Source organism: Palaemon carinicauda, chromosome 1 (genome assembly GCF_036898095.1).
Source record: "Palaemon carinicauda isolate YSFRI2023 chromosome 1, ASM3689809v2, whole genome shotgun sequence".
Taxonomy (NCBI): domain Eukaryota; kingdom Metazoa; phylum Arthropoda; class Malacostraca; order Decapoda; family Palaemonidae; genus Palaemon; species Palaemon carinicauda.
In genome coordinates this window covers 213042193-213069306 of record NC_090725.1, presented here as the reverse complement: position 1 = coordinate 213069306, position 27114 = coordinate 213042193, and the positions used below count along the sequence as shown (strand labels likewise).

The following is a 27114-nucleotide window of genomic DNA, read 5'->3' as shown; positions in this document are numbered from 1 at the left end:
ATGTTCCTGTCGCTTCGCGCGTAAGCTCGCGCTGTGAATCCCGCTGGGAATTTCACTGGGTTTCGTGCTGGCGCTCACGCGATTAGGTCTTGCCTTGTTCGCACGCGCGTGCGCGCGGGGATGATGGCGAGGGCACGCGTGGGCGAGCAATGGCGCAGGCGAGAGGGCGCGTTGGTGCGCCGGCGAGAGGGCGCTTTGGCGCGCCGGCGAGAGGGCGCGTTGGTGAGCGATGTGCACAGGAGATGGAGCGCGTGGGTGCGCAGTCGATTGGTGGCACGCAGAGGAGTGTTCTGGAGTGTGCGCAGTAGGTTGGATAAGCATTCGCGCGCGTGGACGCGCAGGGTCCCGACGAGCTCTAGAAGGCAAAAGTGTTGGGCGCGCACGCATAGGGAAAATACCCTTAGCGCGTGGATGTGCGAGAGAACGTGCAGGTGCGTGCGATGGAGACTGCACGTCGGCGCGTAGGAGAAGGCTGGCGAACAGGCGGGGTCCGATGGCGCGTCGGTGTTAGGTGTAGCACAGGAGATCGCAGGCGAAAAGGAGAAGAAGGAATCTTCCCTCCTGCGCCCAGATCCGAAGATCGTGGGCGCGCAGGAGAACGCTGGGGCGCAGGCGAATGCTGGCTCGCAGGAGAAGAGCGCTGGCGAGCAGGAGATCGTGGGCATGCTTGGTGCGCAGCAGGATGAGGGTGCGAAGATGTGCGCTGGCGAGGTGAAGATCGCTAGCGAGGTGTAGATCGCTGGAGCGCAGGTGAGCGCTGGCGCGCAGGTGATCGCTGATGCGTTGTCTCAGGAACAGGAGAACTCTTGAGTGCAGCAGGAGAGCGCTTGTGCGCAATTGCGCGCGGGAGAACGTTGGCGCGCAGGGGATACCTGGCTCTTAAAGGACTTACTCACATTGTGAGAAAGCCCCTTTTGCCCCGAAGGGACCGGTGCTCGTTTAATAACGGGATGCGTGGACGCCCACAGCGCATCAGTGGCCAGGAACGGTGACGGTCAGGTAATCCGGGACACTTCCGCATAATAGAGGCCAACTTCCAAACACTCTGTCAAGAAGAAAAAGCAAAAAGATTAATGGCTGTCAATATAGGCGAGGGTAGGAACGGACACGTCCGGTCATTACCCGAGCCAAAAGCAAAGTGAGCTCTCACAGGTGTGTGTGAGGGGGGGAGGGGTAGCAAGCTACCCCTCCCTAACTGCCGCTAACTAGCGATGGGGTAGTAAACCCTCATTAAAATTCTAATGGCTCGTCATTTCAGCTACGCCGAAAGTAATACCCATATTAAATAGCGTGGTTTGTATTTCAGTTATGGAACAAACAACATTGGTAATAGCAAAATCATCATATAATCAATACTTGGAAAGATAGCTGTCAATGCAAAACCTAACCTATACACAGATGTGTAAATGTGTTCGTTTCTTCATTATGGTAAGAGAAGTACGTAAAGAAAGCAATGGTTGTCTTTTTTATTGTGCATTTTGGCGTGTTTAGGAAACGCATGATATAAAATTGCCTTTATTATGATAATTTTGGATTTTCAATGATACAACAAAATCACAAATTTTTAAGTAATTTGTATTTTTCCTAACATACTTACCTCGAACTACTTTCTTAGGAGTATCTGGGAGACTCCTCCCAACCGACCAGAATTTTGTGTAGTTTACCCTACTCCCGTTTTCTATGGGGGTTAACCTCAGGCGGAGTGATACGCGCCCTGAGGCGACCCGGGGTCGGAGAGCATGCTTGCTCAGGTCGTGCTCCTCAGTAAGTTTCGTCGGAAAGGTTCTCCTCAGCCCTGCAGGGCCCTTGGGGTAGGACGGGCGGGCCATAACCCGAAAGTAGTTTGAGGTAAGTATGTTAGGAAAAATACAAATTACTTAAAAATTTGTGATTTGTTCCAACACGGAGTACTTACCTCGAACTACTTTCTTAGGAGACTTAAACTTTAGGAGGTGGGAGTGTCCTGCAGGGACCAGAGACCGGAATGCTGGAAGCAACAAGGGGGGGAACCTAGATAGGAGGCTAGGTTCCATTGACCACTGATAGAAAACGCACGAGATAGGGAAAATTACCCCAAAAAACTAACTTAAGTGTCTAAGTGGCTTACCTCTGTAAAAACGCCTCGGAGACGTATTCCTTGCTGATGCCGTATCCCATGGTAGTTAAGGTCTTCTGAGTCATTCCAGGGAAGGTAATCAGGGACCAGGGAAAGGTAGAAAGGGGGAAAAAGGTAAGGAAGGAACTTGTGTCTCTTGGACTTACTGCCCACGGCTTCCTCGGGGCTATGACCTAAGATCTTCTGGAGTGCAGAAAAACAGGACCAAGGGCGAAACCGTCCAAAGATTTTCTCGAACAATCCTTCAGGTAGTGTTCCGTGAAGGTGGATTGTCTGGACCAAAAGCCTGCCTTCAGGATTTGGCCCACTGCCATGTTCTTCTCGAAGGCTAACGAGGTGCTAAGACCCCTAATATCATGAGGCCTAGGCTTGCCTGGGAGAGGGGTTCCTGAGGTGTCGTAGGCCCTCTTGATCACTTGACGCAGCCAGAAGGAGATCGAATTCTTGGAAACTGGCTTCTTCCCTCGTCCTGTCGAGACGAACAAACTCTTGATCGCAGGGCAGAACCTGGATGTCCTCTCCAGGTACTTCCTTACTGCTCTAACTGGGCACAAAAGCAAGTCCCTTGGGTTGTCTGAACGAGGGATCGCCGGCCCCGAGAATCCCTCGAATCTAGGATCCCAACAAGACGGGTTCTGAGTCTTGGCCACAAAACTAGGCACGAACTTAAAGGAAGCTTCTCGCCACCCCTTTGAGCGCGAGACTTCGTATGATAGCCCGTGCAACTCGCTAACTCTCTTCGCCGAAGCCAGGGCTAATAGGAAGACCGTTTTGAGGGTGAGTTCTTTGTCCAGGGTGTCTTTGAGGGGCTCGAAGGGCGGTTCTGACAGGGCTTTGAGTACTCTAGCTACATCCCACTGTGGCACCCTCGTTGCCTGGGGGGGGACATGGCTGCTCAAAACTCCTGATGAGCATTGAAATATGTCTGGAGGCCCCTAAGTCAATGCCTTTTAGGAGGAAGACCTGCCCTAATGCTGCACGCACCCCTTTGATAGCCGGGATAGAAGTACCTACGTCATCCCTAAGATACACCAGGAAATCGGCTATCTCGTGAATAGAAGCCCTCAGGGGCTTGATGTTTCGGGCAGTGCACCATTTCGAAAAGACAGCCCACTTTGCTTGGTAAACTGCGACTGAGAAACGTCTTAGGTAACCTGACATCCTCGTTGCGGTCCTCGACGAGTACCCTTCCTTCTTCAGGAGCCGCTCGATAACCTCCACACATGTAGGCGGAGGGACCGAGGGTTTTCGTGGAACCTCTGGAAGTGAGGTTGACGGAGGAAGTCTGGCTTGTCTGGAAGGGGCCAAGGGGGAAGGAGAGCTAGTTCCTTTAAGTCTGCGAACCATTCTCTCTCCGGCCACCAAGGCGCTACCAAAGTCATCTGATGGTTGGTTGCCCTCCTCACTCTGCTGAGCACTTGCCTGAACATTCCGAAGGGTGGGAAAGCGTACACATCGAGGTTGTCCCAAGGATGTTGGAAGGCATCATCGAACGCTGCTGCTGGATCGGGAACTGGAGAACAGAACACGGGAAGTTGTGTATTCAGACGAGTGGCGAAGAGGTCTACCACTGGTGAGCCCCACTTCAGGATGACTGTCTGAGCTACTCCTGGGTGTAGTGTCCACTCCGAGCCTATCACTTGGCCTACCCTGCTGAGGCCGTCTGCTAGAACGTTCTTCTTTCCTGGGATGAACGTGGCTGTAATTTTAATCCTTACCTTTGCCGCCCATTCCAGCAGTTCTGTCGATAGAGTGCATAACTCCTTTGACTTCAGACCTCCTTGTTTCTTTACGTAGGCCACAACCGTGGCGTTGTCGCACATCAACGCCATGGTGTTTCCTCGGAGGAAAAGTACGATTTCTTGACATGCTCTTTGGACGGCTATCATCTCCAGAATGTTTATGTGTAGGGTCCCTTCCTCGAGGGACCACTTCCCTTTCGTTGATTCGACGAGGAGGTGTGCACCCCAACCCTCCTTCCACGCGTCGGTGAATAACATCATCTCCGGAGGATCGAGTGCGAAGGGCATCCCCTTCAAGGTGTTCGCTCTGTCGTGCCACCACTGTAGGAGTTCCTTCGTTCCTGGGCAAATCGGAACTATCCTGTGCGGGGGCTCCCCTGGGGACCACAGTTCCTTCAGGTTCCATTGAACACCCCTGAGTTTGAGTCTCCCCTGAGGGACTAGCTTCTCTAGCGACACCAGATGGCCCAATAACTTCTGCCAATCCTTGGCTCTCTTGGGTTGGCTCGTTAGGAAGGGCTGCAGTACTCTGTCTAGATTGTCCAGCCTTTACAAGGAGGGGAAGGCTCTCACCAGCCGGGTGTCCAGGACCATCCCTAGGTAGGTCATCCTGGTGGTGGGTGTCAAGTGGGACTTCTCTAAATTGACTGTGATACCCAAGTCCTTGAAGAGACGTAGATGCCTCGCGCCTTGCTCCTTCAGTTCTTCCTCTGGGGCTGAAAGTAACAACCTGTCGTCCAGGTACCGGATCAGGTGAATGCCCTGCTCGTGTGCCCAGGCCGAAACTGTTGTGAAGACTCTCGTGAAGACCTGAGGCGCTGTCGACAGCCCGAAGCAGAGGGTCTTGAACTACAAGACTTGGGTATTCCACTTTATCCTCAGGAACTTCCTGCTGGAGGGGTGAACGGGGATCTGGAAGTAGGCGTCCTTGAGATCCAGGGACATCATGATCATGAAGTCCCCCTCTCTCAAGGCCGCCAACACCGTCTTCGCAGTGTCCATTTTGAAGTTGGTTTTTGCCACAAACTTATTGAGGGCTGACAGGTCTATGACTGGCCTCCATCCCCCCGTCGACTTCTCTACCAGGATGAGCCTGCTGGAGAACCCCGGCCCGGGATTCTCGACTGATTCCAACGCTCCTTTGGTGATCATGGTCGACACTTGCTCTTGTAACGCTGCACGTTTCAAGGGGTCTTTGGGCACCAACCACTCCGCCTGTTGGGCTGAAATAAGTGGAGGCGGCTCCGCCAGGAAGGGTAGCCTGTATCCTTCCTTCAGGACTGTAACGGTCCAGGGATCTGCCCCGTAATCCCGCCATGCTTGCCAAGAGTGTCTGAGGCATCCCCCTACTTGAGGCTCCGGTAGGAGTAGGGGGCCTCTCTTCCTATCTCCTCCTAGAGGCGCGGCTGGAACGACCTCTCCTAGAGCTGCCGTAGGAGGGTCTAAAGCCAGACTGAGGGGTAGTGTTGCCCCTACGGGGGGGGGGGCCTGTGAATTCTGGAGCCATGAAGGAGTTTCTCTCCTCGGTTGGACTGGCGAGGAATGAGAGGTATGTAGGACCTCCGCCGAGGATCTTCTGTGCACTGGACGTCTCACGGGAGGGGGTCTTGGTTCTCCTACATCCTTCATCTTTCTGACCCTCTCTATTGTCTCTTCGACTGACTTGAGGGGAAACACCGACTCTTCCAACACCGAGGAGTTTCTCAGAAACCTTGCTTCTCGGTCGGGTAACTTCCTTACTAACTTGCTTAGGATCGTGTCTCTCTTCTGCAGGACCCATTTGGCGGCCTGGGAGAGAGACTGGTAAGAAAGAAACTTTAGTGCTTTTCCCCCTGAACTGATTAACTCTCTCAGCAAGGACTGGTTCTCAGGCAGGGAGAGATCATGCGAGGACTGGAAGCCCACCAGAGTGCAAGCCCACCAGTCTAACCAAGAAGACATGTAGACTAGATCCTGGGCCATGTCTTCCATCATCGAGGTCTCCGTTGGGGAAAAACAAACTGGGGCCGAGGATGCCCTGTCCTCCGCCGCCCCTTGGTTCAACGTGGTGATCGCCGACTCTACTGCGCGGGGTCCCCCACGACGTCCTTCCGGGACGTAAAAAAGTTTCTGGGTCTTAAGGCCAGGAAGAAGCTTCAAGGCACTTTGACTCCTAGGGGCATCTGCTTGGCTGGCTAAGTACTTGTCGATGTGCTCCATCCCTAGTTTAACGTCTCGTGCTAGGGGGAGCGCCAAGGAAGGTCTCTGTTGAACCGGATTGTCCACGAGCCTGCTGAGTCCTGAGAGCCAGGCTTGTTCCGCTGAGGGCTTGGGCTCATCCAACCTATGGTGCCGTCTGATGAGGGCCAAGACCTTCCGATAAGAGGAGATGTCATCTGATGAGCACTCTCCTCCTTCTACCAGGGCATCCGCTACCAACTCCTCCGCCCGAGAAGACTCGTCGATGGCGGGAGGGGGAGCGCGGGAAGGGAGGAGCTTCTTCTCCTGCCTCAAAACTGACGGGCCTGCCCGCAGGATGGGCGGATCCGCTGGGACGAGGGTATCCGTCATGGGTCTACCTTGTCCCACGGGGGCCCCCGTGGCTGTGGGCTTCTCTAGGCACGAAGGGCGCCCCTGGTGCTCACTGAAGACCCCCGAGGTGCCCGCGGATGGTACCAAGCCTCCCGTCCGGAGGAGCGCCTCCCTCCGTTGGGCTGAAGAAGCGGGAACCTTCGTGGCCTTAGAGACGTCTAGGGAGGCTTGATGCGACGTCTCCTGACGGAGATCTGGTCTGCTGGAGTAGTAGGGTCGCGAGGGTGAAGATGAGGCTCTAGGGAGCCAACTGGAAGAGGCCGCGGCTGAGGTAGCCTTAAACAGCTCAATCCGGGGTACTGTAATTCTCACCCACTTATCATTCGAGGAGCGACTCCTCTTGGACTTCTTCTTTGAGGTCTTGGATCTCTTCCTGCTGTGCCTGGAACGAGAACGGGACTTCTTCTTCCGGGACTTCTCCCGCTTTCTCTTTGAGGACTTTGGACCTTCGTCCTCCGACGAAGACGAATCCGAGGAAGAGGATGACGACGAGGAGGAGAGGGAGTCCGCCGAATCTCCCGAGTCGTCCAAATTCGCAGGGGGAACTCCGCGGTTCTCTGGCGAAGAGGGCTGAAGAAAGACGGGCGGGAGCATTGACGAGGGCGCCGGGGGAGACCGTGGAACCTTCTTTCGGTCGAACCAAGCATCGAACTCCTCTTCTAACCTCATGGGGGACCTGCAGGGCGTCCTTGGTGGATCCCATGCGGCGGGGTTCGAATTTGATGAGCCTGCCTTCTCGGCGTCTCCCCCAGTCGCTGAAGCACCTGAAACACACACCCAGGATGCAGGGGAAGAGGCTGCACCCGTCTTCCCCCACATAGGATCTTCCGTAGAGACGGGCCCTGTAGGCACCAGGACTTCGTCTCCTGAACACACTCCCGCCCCTCCCTCAGGCCTCACACATGCCTGAACTGAGCTAATATCCTCCCCCACAGACATCTCAGACTCTTGGGGAAGGGCAATGGGCCGCTTTCCCGCAACGGACTTACCTCGTCCCTTACTCTGGGTAGGGGAAGGTGGAAGGGAGCCCCGTTCAGACGAGGCATCCGGCGAAACCAACGACGAAGAAACGTTGGCCCTCTTGGGCGATTTCTTGGCAGCTTTCTTCTTTTTAGTGCCGTAGAGGACCCACTGAATCTCGGTCCAAGACTCGCACTCCGGACACGTGGTTGTAGGGGAACATACCTTGCCCCTACACGACGAACACAGGGAGTGGGGATCGACTTCGGGCTTGGAAAGAAACGCACCACAAGATTTACCGGCCACACGCCCAGGGCAACGGCGAGGATGTTCGAATTACGCAACACTAGGACACCAAGAGACACAGGGACACAGAGGAATAGGATAGGGAATGAACACGTGGGTAACGCGTGGTAGACACAAAGGGTCGCACTGGGAGAGGAGAGCGCGGCGAGATGGTAATCACGTCGCGACCAGAAACTTACTGAGGAGCATGACCTGAGCAAGCATGCTCTCCGACCCCGGGTCGCCTCAGGGCGCATATCACTCCGCCTGAGGTTAACCCCCATAGAAAACGGGAATAGGGTAAACTACACAAAATTCTGGTCGGTTGGGAGGAGTCTCCCAGATACTCCTAAGAAAGTAGTTCGAGGTAAGTACTCCATGTTGGAACAAGGCCAGTTTATACAGTGATAGTTTTGCTATTCACCAGTTGTCCTATACAATAAAAATTTGTCCGCGTTGTAGGTCATGCTATAACGGGAAATATACAGTATTCACACCCATCCTGGTTATAATTCTAACCTTTTTCAAGTTATTAAAACTTTAGAGCGTATTAAATGTTTGATTTATTTACAAGAACAATTTAATATTACAAAAAATACAGTACAGTACATAGAAAGTATTGGAAATGTGTAGTAAACATGTTTGAATGGGCAAGTTTCTAGATGCCATGGCCCTAATGGAATTATTTCAGTTAGATGTGCGTTTCGAAATATGCGATTTTCCATTTATGCGGGGTCATTGATCGACCAAATTCTCGCATAACTCGAGACCCTACTGTACCATGATCTTCCTCCTGGTCCACACTATCTATTTCATTACACACACACAAACATAATATAAATTTAGTTCATTAGACATAAGGTTTGTTCGTTCATTTGTCATCCCACCTTGTGTGTGACTGTCACTATGAACTGGATCATTCCTGTTTTGGGCATTTCATGGGCTTTGAAATAGAGACTGTATATGTAAGAACATGACGAATACTGCGTAGAATGGCAATAAATGGAAATAATGACAGTAGGCTAACTTTTACTCTTGAAAACAATGAACAATACTAATATGAAATATATGAGACATGAATATTATGTAATTTTGTAAAAATAATAGTCGAGAGAAAAAAAGGAATAAAATATGAAGACAAATCTCATTGTGTATCATTAATTTGTATTACTAGTAAGTTTCCATCTCGTTATGGGGTGAGACTTGTAGTCAGAGGAGGAGAGGATTTCTCTGTGATTTTAACACTATGAAAATATAGAAAAACAATAAAATAGACCTTACATAATCATGAACAAAGACTAGAATCGCAAGTATTTAAGTTGGGGGGTGAGTAGAGGAATAAGGACTAGAATCGCAAGTATATCGGATGGTGGTAGGGTGAGATTTTAAGATCCCTAGGTCTTCCAGCTGGGGATGTTAGCGGAGTTTGAGTAATGCCTCGGGTAGGGAATGTCACTACTAGCTACAGAGAGTGGTGTAATTATTGTATGGTAACAAAAATAGACTAAAATAGCTCTTACATTTTTAAAAATAAAGGATAGAATCCAAAAGACTTTATTAGTTGGCTGAAGACGGGAGGAGGGGGGGCTAATATAAGGGAGAGGATATTTTTTAGAGAAATTTACAGTGTGTGAACTGTGTGTGTGATATACAACCATGTGCTATATTCCTTTGTAGCTTAGTATGTAATAATAATAATAATAATAATAATAATAAAAATAATAATAATAATAATAATGACGTATCCCGACGTCACAGTATGTATTACCAGGCATGTTTTGATGTATAACATCATCATATTAAAGGCTTATCACAACTTAATCCATGAAATACTTTCTGAGAAACAAAATGGGCAACATGACCAATGGTTGGATGTTCAATTATTTAAACACCATATAAAACTATCACGGGTGCAAAGAATCATAAATCTTCATGCACTTCCCTCTTATACCCAAGTTCACTTACCTTTCCAGCTTTGCAATGAACAACTGCAACATTTTTAGGATCATCTTCCAGCCATTCAGCCATGTCCTTACAAAGAGGTTCTATGTCCATGAGTGGCGGTGGATTATGATCCGCGAAAGGAAAATTTCTCACACGGTTGTGGAATCTTGCCTCGTCATAGGATCGATTTTTTTCAGAACACCTGGCAAGAAAAATGCAGAATCTCAATAACAGAATTTATAACTTCTATAATCACCTGATGTTCATAGTACTTCTATCTTAAAGCTTGACTTAATATAATAAATTTGGAAATAATTTGTAATACAAACCTGGAGCTCTTTACTATGAAGCATTTACAGTATTTTGGCAAAGCTGAAACTAGCCAATAAGCTTTTGTCAGGGAGTAACTACACACCATTAGTTAGTAGGGGGAGGAGTGGGGTAAGCTAGGCCCACCCCTTACACCAGCACTAGCGACTAACCGGCACTTATGCAATTGTCGCAGAACTTTCCGGGGGTAGGTGCTGGCGGGAACAGTATGTGTAATGTGCTCCATGTTTGTATTGCTGGGAAAAATACAAATTATTTCCAAATTTGTTATTTGTTCAAGCGCAAAATACAAACCTTCTGCTCTTTACTATTATTATTATTATTATTAATTGCTGGGCTACAACCCTAGTTGGAAAAGCAGGATGCTATAAACCCAGGGGCCTCAACAGGGAAAACAGCCCAGTGAGGAAAGGAAATAAGGTTAAGTAAAATATTTTAAGGATAGTAACATTAAAATACATATTTCCTATATAAACTACAAATACTTTAACAAAATAAGAGGAAGGGAAATTAGATAGAATAGTGTGCCCGAGTGTACCTTCAAGCAAGAGAACTCTAACCCAAGACAGTGGAAGTCCATGGTACAGAGGCTATGGCACTACCCAAGACTAGAGAACATTGTTTTTTTATTTTGGAGTGTCCTCCTAGAGGAGCTGCTTACCCAAGCTAGAGAGTCTCTTGTAACCTTAGCAAGACGAAAGTAGCCACTGAGCAATTACAGCGCAGTAGTTAACCCCTTAGGTGAAGAAGAATTGTATGGTAATCTCAGTGCTGTCAAGTGTATGTCATAAAACCCGTCGTCTAGTGCTGTGATGAACAGTGGACTGTTTTGGGACTCAAAAGTGCTTCGGGTGGAAAGGTATTAATAGTGTACCTTCTAGTGAAATCATTACGGTGATTAATAAACTGTTCTATACAGGTGCAGAATCTAACCAATAACACCAGTGCCATGTGAACATTTGAACACAGTGTTGATGCATATCCAACATCTGAGTGAAACTAGACATGTTTAGCTTCACATTCATTTGAGTGGCATTAAATTATTAATGAATTCATATATGTATATTCTTCCCTTACAGGTCAGAAATATATATAACCATGATGTTTACCTATGCAAGGTTAGATTTCTACTTTGTTATGTCTACATTTATAATCTATTTTGCTTATAAAATAAAGAGAAAATGTAGCTGCATCTTCTTTTATCCTCAGTTAATAGAAATAAAAGAAACCCAGAGTTTTATTCTATTCCTTTAAATAGAACCTTGAATAGTATAGATGTCCAAAGCACGAAAAGGTAATCTCTAGAAAGGTTTCCTTTTGTTCTTACGGATATACAAACTTTGAATCCTTATAGTCGAAGTCGACACTTTCCCTGCCGGGGGCAGGAAGCCCTTAGCCAGTTCCAAGCTTAGTGGATATGACAGATAACGGTAATGTCATATACAGGTCTAGCAGACCATATAAGGAACTCATTCAAAGTAAAGGCACTTACACAAATCCACAGATATAGTGCTTTCAAGTTAATTCTCTGGTGAGCTTCCACCAGAACGACATGGCCGAGCCCAAAAAACGGACTTTGAGCAAAGTGAAAAATCTCTTTTTGGGTGAGATAGCCATGTCGTCCTGATGGACTCACCCTTCTTTCTTAAGTGACCCCACCCGAAACAACTCTATCTGCGGCTATTCCTGCTTAAATGCAAGTTAGAAATGATGGCCCGTAGTCGTACGGAGAGGAGGTCAACCGGGTACCTTGATAACGGCTCCCCTTTCGTTCGCCGCTCTTCCCCCTCAAAGAGTTGAATCTATTTGGGGTGAAGATTGCTATGTGTCGTATCTAAAAATACGTCCCCTGATATTATGTGATACCCTTAAATTTATATTAAGGATACTCGCACCAGGAGTATTCTGGAGACCTTCAGTTAATTCTCTGGGAGTCTCACTGTAGCAAATATCCCTTAGAAAGCTACCTAAAGGAACCTTCCATCAGGACGACATGGCTATCTCACCCAAAAATAGATTTTTCACTTTGCTCAAACTCAAAATCCATTTTATCATCCTTAAAGCAGGCAATTAAAACTAATTTAGTGCAAACAGTATATATTGAAGTTCTAATTCCTCTATGTGTTTAATTGAAATGGGGAGTAACAGAAATATTACTTGTTTTGACACAAATGCAAACCTTTTGCTCTTTAGTATAGATTAGATGTTAGTGTAATATGGCATAAAGACTTTTAACGAGGTGTCAACCATTCCGGTTGTTACCAGTGGTTACATGCCTTCTTCACCGATGATCTTAGCAGTGATTAGAGACAGATGTCTCCATCCACATTCACTGGCTCTGGCAAATGAAACTTTACAAATGAGATTTTTTTCCCTGTTGACGCTTCCGTCTCAGGGATTTTATCCTTGACTATTAACTCTTTAGGTTGGTTAAAGGTGAGCAACTCTAGTCAGGGGCTTACCTTTACTACTTTAGAGTTAGACTTCTATAAAGTCTTAGGATCCGAAATCCTCTTGAGAGGAAGTCTGTTCTGTCTTTGCTTGTCAATCGGTTGGCACACACACACACGAGCAACTTGCGTCCTAGTGACTGCTCCCCCCAGATGCTGAAGCTTTGATGAGGATGGGGGGCTTAGGGATCAGCAGCTGGGCTCCGATGTTCGGTGGGAATTGCTTTCCCACTGGTCCTTGGTGCCAAGCTGTCGATCCAACTAAATTAGTCAGCACTTTCTCTTTTCCTTTTGTTTATTTCATTTTCTCTCCCATCTCCAACTCTTGGGCATTAACTTGATGGTGACTTTGGCTTGTGTTTGATTATGGTTTGACTGCCTCTTTGGATTTGGCGCTGGTGGGATGGACGGCATGCCATCTCAAAAGAACTAGAGTACCCGACGTGCCAGAGCGAGGGGAAAGTTTCATGACAAACCTTTCCCTCAGTGCTGGGTCTGATGTTGACGGCCATCATGACGCCGTAAGTGCTGAGGGCGGGGTGTATATCTGGATATTGCCCCTAGGGCGGACCTAATTTGAGAGATGACCCCGTCCTCCGTGGGTCCTTGGTGGGTGGGGGGGAATATCCAGATGAAATGAGTCTTCTCGTCATTATGGCGACCCCAACAAAATCTGTTGACGACCAATCCGCTTCCTCTCCGATTTTGGCAATAAATAATTCTAAGAGCTCCATTGTTACTATGGAATCATATGAGGAACTTATAAAAACAGTAATCCTGTTAGTTAAGCCAGTGCCTTTGGAGTGGAGTTTTTATGATATTTACAAGGAGTTTTCAAAATTTGGACTAACAAAAGAAATCAGGAATAGACTTGGCAATGATAATAAATTCTTTGAAAACTGGATTATCTTTGATAAAGTGACAGAAGCCCATAGAGCATACAAGGAATTTAATTCAGTTACTAAGAATGTTAAGCTTTCAAGGGCAGAAGAGGTACTTAGGTATCTAGATGTCTATAGACCTCATAATGAACCTGAAGATCCTAAAATAACTAAAATATCTAGATCACCAAAACCAGCTAAGTGGTTAATTATTACCACACAAAGCGAGAGAGGCAACCTCTTCGAGGTGAAGAGGTTAGTAAACCAAAAAATTGATAATGTAAACTGACCAGAGATATCTCGTTTTGGACGTAACAGTTTTCTGGTGAATACCAAAACAGACGGACAACCAGTAATGCTTCTCAATCTTAGGCTTGATCCTGATGGAATAATAAAACAAATAAAACCTCACTACAACTTCAGCTATGCAAAAGGGGTTACCTTTAATAAAGATATACTGTATATGAGCTGGATGAGAGCGAGATTTTGGAAATGTGTCCAGATGTGATTTGGAAGGTATTTAAAGTTCCCCATTCATCAATGATTATTTTAAATTTTGTGAATTCTTATTTGCCTCCAGACATTGTTTTTGACAGAAAAATTGTTAGAGTTCGTCCATATAGACAGAGTGTGCTTCAGTGTTTTAATTGTTTTGGTTTTGGGCACTCCTACCGTATTTGTACTAGGAATAAGATCCGTGGATCGTGTGCCCAACCTGAGCATGGGGAATGTTCAACACCTGTAGTATGTGTGAACTGCAAGGGTGACCATCGGGCCCGTGATAAAGAATGTCGTGTATTGAAGAAAGAGCAAGAGGCATTGCTGAAATCTATTACAGAACACTTCAGTGTTGGACATGCAAAGAAGCTGTAAGTGAAAAAATCTTATACAGATGCAGTGAAGAGTTCTGATGACTTCTCTAGTCGGGCTCCTCGGGCCTCCCTTGTTGTGGCTCCTCTGGCTCCCCTTGGTGGGGATCCCCGGAACCCTCTGGAGGGACTCCTCTGGCCCCTTCTGGTGGAGCTCCTCCTGCCACCTCTGGTGGGGCTCCTCCTGCCCCTTCTGGTGGGGCTTCTCTTGCCCCCTTTGGTGGGGCTTCTCCTGCCCCCTCTGGTGGGGCTGCTTCTGGCCCCTCTGGTGGGGCTTCTTCTGCCCCCTCTGGTGGGGCTTCTTCTTCCCCCTCCGTTGGGGCTCACAAACCCCCTTCTAGTGACGCTCTCATCGCCCCAACATTTGTGCCCGGATCGATTAAAGGTCTTGATGAGTTCTTAATGCCAGATATTGAGAACTCATCATACCAAACAGTACCATGACCTGTCTTAACAGTTAATCGATTCAATGGCGGTGGGGAAATGGAGGCACAATCTGTTAAACACATGAGGCCCCTTCCTCTCCCTTCACCTTCACGTTCTCAGGATCAGGATAGAAGTACTAAAAATAAAACTGAAAGGGCAACTGAAGGCCAGCATCAAAAAAATCGTTTGCACCATCTAGATCAATAAGTATTGAAAGTATGGCTGGCAAGCCATATCTCTCTGGGTCTCTGATTCCCAAATTAGAACAAAAAAAATCGTTCAAGAAATCCAAATAATGTCTCTCATACAATGGAACATCCGTGGATTTAATTCAAATAGAGAGCAAGTTCAGGTTCTGTTTAAAGAACATAATATATTTGCAGTCTGTATGCAGGAGACAAAATTGGGAGATCTTACTCCCAATTAAGGTTATAATTTTTCCTTTTATAGGTCTCCACCCCTAATAGGTGCTCGTGCTCAAGGAGGCACAGGCATAATAATTTGCAAGTCTCTTAATCACAGAGTTGTTCACCTGAATTCTGTATTGCAGGCTTGTGCAATTCAAATCTTTACTAACAAATGGATCACTATTTGTTCACTTTACCTTGATCCAACATTAGAAAATAGACTTCAAGATGCACATGGTAATCCTCGTCAGCTAGAATTATATGACTTTCAGTTCTTAATAAACCAAATTCCTCAACCCTTCATATTGATGGGGAACTTTAATACCAAACACACTCTATGGGGAGAACAACGTTGTGATTGATGGGGTTTGATAGTAGAACAACTGCTTGACATGAATGACATCACTTTAATGAATGATGGTTCCCCTACAAGACATGATGTTTACCACAGTTCTGATTCAGCCATAGACCTCACTATTTGCTCTTCATCTTTAAGGTTAGATTACCAATGGACAGTAGACCAAAATGATCATGGCAGTGATCACACGCTCATTCACTTGAAATATGTAAAAAATATACCATCTCTATGTTTACCCAAATGAAAGGTGGGGGAAGCTGACTGGGGATTATTTAATAAGTCCACTGAAATTTATCGAAAGAAAAATGAATTCCAGAGTTCAATACAAGCATACGAGTATTTAGTGAGCATATTGTTGTGTGGGGCCATGCTCTCCATACCTCGAACATCAGGTAAACCTCAACGTCCTGTAGTTCCTTGATGGAATGATGCCTGTACTTTGATGCGGAAGATAGCAAGAACTTGCTACAATAGATATTGTAGATACCCTTGTTTAGCCAATAACATACAAAAGAGCTCTTGCTAATCAAAAGTACTATATCTGTGGGTTTGTGTAAGTGCCTTTACTTTGAATGAGTTCCTTATATGGTCTGCTAGACTCGTATATGACATTACCGTTATCTGTCATATCCACTAAGCTTGGAACTGGCTAAGGGCTTCCTGCCCCCTGCAGGGAAAGTGTCGACTTCGACTATAAGGATTCAAAGTTTGTATATCCGTAAGAACAAAAGGAAAACTTTCTAGAGATTACCTTTTCGTGCTTTGGACATCTATACTATTCAAGGTTGTATTTAAAGGAATAGAATAAAACTCTGGGTTTCTTTTATTTCTATTAACTGAGGATAAAACGGATTTTGAGCAAAGCGAAAACTCTATTTTTGGGTGAGATAGCTATGTCGTCCTGATGGAAGGTTCCTTTAGGTAGCTTTCTAAGGGATATTTGCTACAGTGATACTCTTCAGAGAATTAACCGTAGGTCTCCAGAATTCAACCTCCTGGCGCGAGTATCCTTGATATATCTTTAAGGATATCGCATAATATCAGGGGACGTATTTTTTGATACGACACATAGCAATCTTCACCCCAAATAGATTTAACTCTTTGTGGGGGAAGAGTGGCAAACGAAAGGGGAGCCGTTATCAAGGTACCCAGTGGACCCCCTCCCTGTACTGCTACGGCCCATCTTTCCTTGTTGCATTTAAGCAGGAATAGCTGCAGATAGAGTAGTTTTGGGTGGGGTCACTTAAGAAAGAAGGGTGAGTCCATCAGGACGACATGGCTATCTCACCCAAAAATAGATTTTTCGCTTTGCTCAAAATCCGTTTTTTGGGCTCGGCCATGTCGTCCTGATGGAAGCTTACCAGAGAATTATCTTGAAAGTACTATGTCTGTGGGTTTGTATAAGTGCCTTTACTTTGAATGAGTTCCTTACATGGTCTCCTAGACCTTTATATATGACATTACCGTTGTCTATCATATCCACTAAGCTTGGAACTAGCTTAGTGCTTCCTGCCCCCGGCAGGGAAAGTGTCGACTTCGACTACAAGGATTCAAAGTTTGTATCTCCATAGGGATGGACGGTAATACTTTGAGATTACCCTTCTCATACCATGGAAATCTGTACTCTGATTTCAAGTTGAGCCCTTCTAGGGTTTAATTAAAACTAGTATGCTTTATTCGTCTGTAACTGAGATAGCAGCAATAAGACGCATATACGTCTAGTATTTTACCTTGCAACTAGATTATCAAATATACTGTAGTTACAATCAGAATTGAATCTGACCCGGCATTGAAAACACATCAGGGTCCATATTTTCTCTTGTCGAAAAAATATGTGATTTCATTGAAATGATGCTACTCAATGGAGATGTGAAACCAAATCTGACTGACTTGTAGATTTTGGAAATGCATGAACACCGTGAAGCAACGTTCACTCGGCACTGGTGTTATCGGTCAGATATGCACCTATATGGAACAGTGTGTTAATCATTGTTGTGATTTGCACTCGAGGGTAAGAGTACCCATGCACCCGATGCACTGGAAAGTCTCAAAGCAGTTCACTGTTCATCGCAGCGCTAGACGACGGGTTTTATAACACTACCCGCCACCACCACAACACGTTTTATTTCATGTACTTGCTTTGTATAGTGTCTGTAAAAGATCTGGTTGATCTCCAACCAGTGTATGAGCAGAGTCTACCAAAGCCCCTGTGTTGGAAGAAGTTCCATGAAGAAGCAATTTTTTGGGGATCGTGACTAGCAGGTGAGCTGTCAGGATTGGCTCTGCAAATAAGTAGGTGAGCTTTCCTCTCAGTTGTCTTAGGGATAGATTTTGATCCTTAGGTTTCGCCTCAGAAGAGCTGTCCTTCCTTGAAGTCTGAAGTTCTACGAAGATAGACCTTAAGACACTCTACTGGGCATAGAGAGACATAGTCCTTCAGTGGGCAGATTCTCCAAGGACCCCACCTCTTGGTGAGTAGCTTGTTCTGGGCCAGAAAGGCAGGATCAGGAAAAGGGTTCAGTTCTCGTGTCTAGGAACTGAATATGGCCTACATCCCTGATAGGGCCAATATTTAACTAACTCTAGCCCCTGAGGCTGGGTTGCCGGCTTGAGTCTAGTGCATGCTTTGGCACCTTATAGAAAGTTTCGCTTGTGAGGTCCACCTCAAGGCGTATAGAAGAGGTCTCGTCACCGACTTGAATGCGGTTATCGTAGTGGAAATCAGGCCTTGTTCAAGTAGGTAAATGAAGAGACAGAAATCTGTTGAAATTTCTGTTGGTCCCCTTGTTTTCACAAGGGATACCCATATCTTCAAAGATGATTCACATTGTCTCTTGGTTAAACTCGACTTGTACTCTACAATGAAGTAGACCTTGTCCTTCGACATCCCAAACTTTTTGTTCGCTGCTAGGGCGAAAAAATCATGAGATGTAGGTTGTTGGTTTTCGAGGATGAAACAAAGTCGACTTCTGAACCAGTTGGGATAAAACTGGGTTCGGGAGAGGAAACAGCTTCAGTTTCAATTCTAGAACTAGAGGGAACCAATTGTTTTGGGCCATTTGGGGGCTACTACTGCAGCTGTTCCTCTGAAGGATCTTAGCTTGTCGAGGACTTTTAGCAGGAGATTGGTTGGTGGAAACAGGTAAATCCTATTCCATCTGTTCCAGTCGAGAGACATGGCGTCTATCGCTTCTGCTTCAGGTTCTCGTGAGGGGCTACATAACGAGGTAGTTTCTTTTTGTCGCTCGTTGCGAAGAGGTCGATCTGCAGTTCCGGGACTTTTATCGAAAATAAAGGAGAATGAGTCTGCGTCTAGGGACCATTCTGTCTCTATCGGCTTTCGCCTGGATAGAGCATCCGCCGTCACATCACAGAACCCTTGAAGGTGAACTGCTGATAAATGCCATCTCCTCTTCCTTGCCAGGCAGAAGATGGCTAACATTACGTGATTGATGTGAGGTGAACTCGAGCCTTGTCGATTTAGACATATTATCACCTCATTGTCCAGGACCAGTCTGATGTGGACTGCTCTGCGAGGGGATAGTCTCTTCAACGTCAGGAAGACTGCCATAGCCTCCAAGATGTTTATGTGAAAGTTTTGAACTGGTGTGACCAATTCCTTGCACTTTCATTTCTTGCGAATGGCCTCCCCATTCTTCTAGGGAGGAGTCCGTGCGTATCACCACTGATGTTTGTGGTGGTTGCAAGAGAATTGTCTATGCTAGGCTCTTATTCGTTGACCACGGCCTCAATAGCGTGCGCAATTGGGTCGGGGTCAACCTTTGTTGATCTCTTCGAGCGTTTGATACGTATCTTCTCCAGACTCCTGACGCATCCTTTAGCTGTGCCTTTAGCACCAGGTCTGTCACTACTGCAAACTGGGGAGTCCAATACTCTTTCCTGTTGGCGTCTTGAAATCCTCTTGTGTTGGATTAGTCTCTTGACAGATGCTGCTATTTCTCTCCTCTTCTTTAATAGAATGGAGAGGTGGTGTGACAGCTAGTTCCCATGGATTCCTAACCATTGAAACTTGTGAGCTGGAGAAAGGCGAGACTTCTAGCGATTGATCTTGCAGCCCAGGTGTTCCAGTAACTGGATCACCTTTCCGGCCGCTTGCAGGCAAGTAGTCTTGGATGCTGCCCGCACAAGCCAATCGTCCAGGTATGCTACTACTTGTACTCCTTTGGAGTGTAGTTGCTGGACGATTGTGTCCGCTAACTTTGTGAATACCTTTGGGGCTTTGTTTAGTCCAAAGGGCATGGCTGTGAAGACATATTTTGTCTTCTGTAGCCTGAATCCTAGGCAGGAGGAGAGGGGGCGACTGACTGGTAGGTGCCAGTAAGCATCTGCCAGGTCTATTGAGACTGTGTACGCCCCTTTTTTGGTAGAAGGGTCCCTATGTGTTGTAAATGTAAGCATCCGGAACTTCTTGTTCTCGATGAACCTGTTGAGTGGAGAAGAGTCTAGAATGACTCTGGGTTTGTCAGAGTCTTTCTTGGGAACACAAAACAGTCTTCCCTGGAATTTGATGGACTTTGCTTTTCTTATTACCTTCTTGTTCAAGAGTTCTAAGGTATATTCTTCAAACAAGGGGGTGGAGTGTTGGAAGAATTTTGTTAAAGTGGGGTGGATTTTTGTTTCACTTCCAACCAAGTCCATTCGTAATTTGGCTGTGGACCCAGGGATCGAAGGTCCAACGAACCCGAAAGTGGAAAAGTCTGCCTCCTACCTGGAACTTCTCACTGTTTAGAGGTTCCTGAGGACTTGTTTCCGTGACCGCGTCCTCCTCCACCCTTGGGGGGTTTCCGGAGGATCCTCTTTTTGGGCCCTTACCTTTGTAGGGCCGAAAGGTTGTCGAGTGCCTTTCAAAGCCTGGATTAAACACAGGTGACTGGGCTACCAGCTGTTGAAGGACCATCTGGAAGGTGGTTTGCGGCTGGACTACCATTTGAGGCACCATGGTCATGGCCATGGTCAGAAATTGTGCAGGTCTAATGAAGATTTCCTCTTTGAGGACATGCCCCACCTTTGGAGAAGCTTCCTATTCTCCATGGTGGCTTTGGCAATGACTTCTCGGACCACTTCCAGTGGGAAAAGGGTCTTCACCCCAGATACTTCCAGTGGGAAAAGGGTCTTCACCCCAGATACATGATGAAATCAGTTTTCTGGGTTCATGTTTCCCCGTTGTAGGTGCAAAAGCATGCTCTCTAGAGGTCCTTTTTTGATCTGACAAAAGCATACAAATCCATCACAAGGGTGGGGTATTATTTAAGGCCTGCACACATTTCCAAGCAGTTCTGATGAGACGGAGGCGGCAAGTCTATCTTTCGTCTCCTGATCCCTTCTCAAAAGATGGTCTGGCAACTTTGGAAGGTTCTCATTAAACTGCTGGCCTGCTATCCCGGATCCAACTTCGAGACGAAGGTTAGATGTACCTCTTTCCAATTTTCCTTGCAGGTAGGCATAGCTAGAGATAATGGTTTGTACTTCTCTAGAATTGGGCAGGGCTTGCCATTTTTGACTGCTCTCATGACACAGTCTAGGGCTTTCCCCGAAAGGGGGAAGGCTCTGGAGGAAGAAGGTTGGGTGCTTCTTGATCGATGCTGAGACTTTGGAGTTAATATATCCGGCTCCTTTCTGGGTCTTGGTAAGGATGGCTTGTGCCTTGTCATGTTCGAAGACAATGACTTCCTTCAGTATAGTCTCCTCGCGGGATGCAGGGTCATCTCGCAGTCTCATGTAGCAATCTGGGTACGCTGAAAGCTGGGCAAGAATTGAAGCTCTTCAAGGGGTTTAGCCCCCAACTTCTCGGAGATATAAAGCTTCCCATTCATCATGGGCATGTGTTCCGTATACCTCCAGGGGTAGATTTTGGAGCAGGGAGGGAGGTCAGATATTTTAAGAGGCTTAGCAGAGCCCCTGGAAGTGCCAGGGCATTTCCCTTCCTGTACATCTCTCTTCATCTCTTTGAGATCTTGCTTATTCTACTCTTGTTCCTTCTGGAAGTGTCAACATCTGCTGGATCGACTCTAGGAGCGCTTCGATCCTGTCGACCTGTATAGCCAGTTGAGGAGTTGGGGCTGAAAAGGTTGACGGCATAGGTTGATACGCCGACACAGTGAGCTGAGGATCCTCAGTCACCGTCGAAACTGATCCTTCTTCCTGCGTAGGTAGTTGAACCACTTCTTCTTCAGGGCCTTCATGCAGTAGGTCCTGTCCAGTGCCAATGGACACCTCCAACATCCGTTCTTGGTGTATGTCCAAGCCTTGCAGTGCCTTGTTGATATCCGCATCCACTGTCCGTTGGATAAAGGGAGGCTGGACCTGAGGCACAACCGTACTGGATTGAGCCTTAGGGAACAGTAGGCCCTTCAGAGATTTGTTAGGTAGGTAAGGTCCCGGAGAGTTCTTCTGGAAGCCTCATACTCACCTTCGAAGGATTTCCCTTGCTGAATCCCTTGACTCCGTAGTGTCAGGGATATCTTCTCCGAAGCCGTCGGTCAGCAAGGTCGAGCAGTTGGAGCAACCCTTCGGGTCACAGTACCTCAGGGATCCAGATACGATGCAGCAGGGGTATGAGACCTGTACATCGTATGCCAACAAAAGTTCTTACTCTTGTGGTTGCAGAACACAACTGTACACTTCACCATTGGCTCCTCCTGTAAGGGAGAAAAAGGGTGAAATGAGAACTCAGTTGTTTATATCATTGATATAATGCATACTTAAAATACGGGTCCCAGTACCTCAGGGAGCCAGGTACGATGCAGCAGGGGGCATGAGACCTGTACATCGTATGACCACTATAGTTCTTCTCTTGTGGTTGCAGAACACAACTGTACACTTCACCATTGGCTCCTCCTGTATGGGAGAAAAAGGGTGAAATGAGTGTACTCAGTTGTTTATATCATGATATAATGCATACTTAAAAAATAGTAATACTTACTATTATATTTAACAGCTTAGGATAGAAAGCTAGAAAGGAAATAGAAAAGACACATATCTGTGTTTCCTCTCACAGGCAATTGCTGAGACCTCTGTCAATATTAATATTCAAATTCCTTAAAAGGGAAAATACAGACTGGAATATCTCTCATACGTAGAGCCGGAGCTAGTAAATATTTATACTAACTCCTCCACCTGTAAAATATTAATACTGAAAGCTGTTTCATGAGTGTCTTGATAATCAAAGGATTCATCAGGGTGTTGAGGGAATGCTTCAACCTCAGTATGTTATGCAGTCCCAACAATAGACTGCGAAAGGATACACAGAGTATGTTAAAAATACTTGTACTGCTGTATTGTTATATACTGTAGTTTCCCAACTACTGTATTGTTATATACTGTAGTTTTACTGGCTACTGTATTGTATACTGTAGTTTTACCGGTACACTACCAGGGTTAGGCTAGTGCCTAGCGGCACTAAGTGATAGAGAGAGAGAAAGAATGGAAAGGAGGGTTTCCTATTATTATGGTTTAGCACAATAAATGGAAGTGTAGGAGGGCTACTGCCGCCTACTGTCTCCTTGCCAGAATGAGAATTCTAATGGAAGGGGAGGAATGCATCTGATTCTAGCTTCCATCCAGCCACAACCTTTGCTGCCGGCTGTACTGCCGGTTGCGAGGTCTGTGGTTGGCAGTCCAAGAGAGGACTGAAGAATTCTCAACAGTATTTTGGGTTTCCCACCGGCAGCCGTCAGGGCCGGCTCGGTCTTCCCCCCGGGGCATTCGCTTCTGGTGAAGGAAGGACATAAGGGGGAGTTGGCCAAGGCGGCAACCTAACCGCCGCTGGTAGGGTCCCGGCCAGCAACTTTGTCAACCCAGCAAGCCGGGATGATTGTAGAATACCGGCCAAAAGAATGTTGTGACGGCTAGGCCAACACTAAAAGACAGAGGGGGGGGAGGGAAAAGGGACTTATAGTTTGCAGGGGAGAAAGGCGGCGGCAGGCATGCTGCCTACTTTCGGCTGTAAACTAAGGAAGCATGGCTTCCTGTGCCAAGGCCGCCGTGGTCAGCAGAGGAATAAGAATTCCCATCGGCAACATTGTTGGCTATAAGACATGTCTTATAGTCTATAAGGGAGAAAGGCGGCGGCAGGTATGCCGCCTACTTTCGGTTGCAAACTAAGGAAGCATAGCTTCCCATGCCGACAACGTTGTTGGCGGCAGAGGAATCACGATTCCCATCGGCGACATTCTTGGCTACAAGACAATACACCCTGAGTTACCGTCATATTTCGAAGCCGGGATACTCGGCGGCAAAGAGATCGACGGTAAAACCATGTAAGTCAAGCCGGAGTTAACTACTCGGTGGCGATGACGAAAGAGAGGGTTGCAGCTTGGGATGGCGGCGCTCAGGGGGGAGGAAGGGTTTATCCTCTTTTCTCTAAAAGAGAAACGTATCAAATTATACCAATAAATTCTAGGGGAAATATATCCCCAACCGAATTAATAGGAACGATACAAGAGGTCAAACAATGGGATTACATTACTAACGTATACAAAACGGGTTAGGCATACGAAAGTAATGTTATATATTAGAAGAGGAAATATCATATAAATGCAATCTTCACTAGTATAATTTTGCCTAACTGGCTAAAAAGCTTCTTTAAAGCTAAATACCGGCAGCGTCGCACTACTAACTAAATAATTGCATTTATGACATGCGACAGCGGTCTCAAAATGGCCGCCTCCGGGGTTGGCTGTGCTCCACTTAACACACTTAAATTATGCCAATTCAACTGTGAGAAGGGAGCTATAAATTATACACAGGAAAGATTAAATACTCAACTTTCCAGAGGATGAAGATGCTGGAGATTGCATGATAATATTCCAATAAACAGTAACAACACTGAGAGAAACGTGGGAGCGCACTTGGCTTAAATGCTACGGTTTAAAGGAATGATGGGCCGTAGCAGTACAGGGAGGGGGTCCACCGGGTACCTTGATAACGGCTCCCCTTTCATTCGCCACTCTTCCCCCTCAAAGAGTTAAATCTATTCGGGATGAAGATTGCTATGTGTCGTATCAAAAAGTACGTCCTGATATTATGCGATACAGTATCCTTAAAGATATATTAAGAATACTCGCGCCAAGAATTAGAATTCTGGAGACCTACGGTTAATTCTCTGGGAGTATCACTGTAGCAAATATCCCTCAGAAAGCTACCTAAAGGAACCTTCCATCAGGATGACAGGGCCGAGCCCAGAAAAGAAGACGCAGCTAAATTTTCTCTATTTATTTTCATAAGCAAAATAAATTATAAATGTAGACATAACAAAGTAGAAATCTAACCTTGCATAGGTAAACATCATGGTTATATATATTTCTGACCTGTAAGGGAAGAATATACATATATGAATTCATTAATAATTTAATGCCACTCAAATGAATGTGAAGCTAAACATGTCTAGTTTCACTCAGATGTAGGATATGCATCAACACTGTGTTCAAATGTTCACATGGCACTGGTGTTATTGGTTAGATTCTGCACCTGTATAGAACAGTCTATTAATCACTGTAATGATTTCACTAGAAGGTATTAATACCTATTCACCCGATGCACTGTTGAGTCCCAAAACAGTCCACTGTTCATCGCAGCACTAGACAACGGGTTTTATGACACTACCCGCCGCCACCACAAAGTGTTTCATCTCGTGTACTTGCTTAGCATAATGTTCATAGAAGACTCTGGATGATTTCCACCCCGTATATGAGAGGAGCCTCTCAAAGTCCACGTCTTGAGAGAAATTCAACGAAGAAGCAACTTTCCTTGGATCGTGACCTGCGGGTGTGCTGTCAGGATCCACTCTGCGAATAAAGTAGGTGAGCTTCGCTCCCAGTTGTCTTAGGGATAGATTCGATCCTGAGGTTTCGCCTCGGAAGAGCTGTCCCTCATTGAAGTATGAAGTTCTTCGAAGATAGACCTTGAGACACTACTGGGCATAGAGAGACATCTTCCTTAAGTGGGCAGATTCTCCAAGGACCCCACCTTTTGGTGGGCAGCTCGTTCTTGACGAGAAAGGCAGGATCAGGGAAGAGATTCAGTTCTCCTGTGTCTAGGAACTGAATATGGCCTTCGTTTCTGGATAAGGCCACTATTTCACTAACTCTAGCCCCTGAGGATATTGCAAACAGAAATATAACTTTCTGTGTTACATCCTTTAGGGTGGAATCCTCATTGTTCAGATTCGAAGCATAGTGCAAGACTTTGTCCAACGACCATGTGATGGGCTTTGGAGGGTTTGCTGGCTTTAGAGTCTAGCGCATGCTTTTGGTATCTTATTGAAGATTTCACTTGTGAGGTCCACCTCAAAGGGGTATAGAAGAGGTCAAGTCAAAGCCAACTTACATGCAGTTATCATAGTGGAAGCCAGGCCCTGTTCGTGTAGGTGGATGAAGAAAGAAAGACAGAAATCTATCGATATTTCTGTTGGTTTCCTTGTTTTCACAAAGGAAACCAATTTCTTCCAAGATGATTCGTATTGCCTCCTAGTTGAACTTGACTTGTATTCTTCAATAAAGTCGACTTTGTCCTTTGAGATCCCAAACTTTTTCTTCCCTGCTAGGGCAAGAATCATGAGATGTAAGTTGTTGGTTCTCAAGGATGAAGCGTAAACAGTCGACTTCTGAACCAGTTGGGATAAAACTGGGTTCGGGAGAGGAAACAGCTTCAGTTTCAATTCTAGAACTAGAGGGAGCCAATTGCTTTTGGGCCATTTGGGGGCCACTACTGCTGTTCCTTTGAAGGATCTCAGCTTGTCGCGGACCTTTAGCAGGAGATTGATTGGTGGAAACAGGTAAATCCGATTCCATCTGTTCCAGTCAAGAGACATGGTGTCTATCGCTTCTGCTTGAGGGTCCATGTAAGGGGCTACACAACGAGGTAGTTTCTTGTTGTCACTCGTCGCGAAGAGGTTAATCTGCAGTTCCGGGACTTTTTCCGAGATGAAGGAGAATGAGTCTGCGTCTAGGGACCATTCTGTCTCTATCGGCTTTCGCCTGGATAGAGCGTCCGCCGTCACATTGCGGAGCCCTTGAAGGTGAACTGCTGATAAGTGCCATCCTCTCTTCCTTGCCAGGTAGAAGATGGCTAACATCACATGATTGATGTGAGGTGATTTTGAGCCTTGTCAATTTAGACATTATACTATCACTTCGTTGTCCAGGACCAGTCTGATGTGGACTGCTCTGCGAGGGGATCATTTTTTCAATGTTAGGAAGACTGCCAGGGCCTCCAAGATGTTGATGTGAAAGGTTTTGAACTGGTGCGACCAATTCCCTTGCACTTTCCTTTCGTGCGAATGGCCTCCCCATCCTTCCAGGGAGGCATCTGTATGTATCACCGCTGATGGTTGTGGTGGTTGCAGGGGAATTGTCCAGGCTAGGCTCTTGGCTGTTGACCACGGCCTTAATAGCGTGCGCAATCGGGTTGCGGTCAACATTAGTTGATCTCTTCGAGCGTTTGATGCTTATCTTCTCCAGACTCCTGACGCATCGTTTAGTCATGCTTTTAGCACCGGGTCTGTCACTGCTGCAAACTGGAGAGAGCCCAATACTCTTTCCTGTTGGCATCTTGATATCCTCTTGTGTTGGATTAGTCTTTTGACAGCTCCCGCTATCTCTCTCCTCTTCTTTAATGGAATGGAGTGGTGGTGTGACTGTAAGTTCCATTGGATTCCTAACCACTGAAACTTCTGAGCTGGAGAAAGACGAGACTTCTAGCGATTGATCTTGAAACCCAGGTGCTCCAGGAACTGGATCACCTTTCTGGCCGCTT

The 27114-nt window shown here is 46.4% G+C and overlaps 1 protein-coding gene across 9 annotated transcripts in view; it reads right to left on the bottom strand.

Moving 5' to 3' along the window:
* Positions 1 to 27114, bottom strand: part of LOC137653925 (phosphatidylinositol 3,4,5-trisphosphate 3-phosphatase and dual-specificity protein phosphatase PTEN-like) — a 487265-nt gene that overhangs the window by 389034 nt on the left and 71117 nt on the right. For all 9 annotated transcript variants that reach the window (XM_068387566.1, XM_068387584.1, XM_068387557.1 and 6 more), the window contains exon 3: positions 9640 to 9820. In XM_068387566.1, the coding sequence (XP_068243667.1) occupies positions 9640 to 9820 (181 nt within the window). The remainder of the gene's footprint in view (positions 1 to 9639; positions 9821 to 27114) is intronic.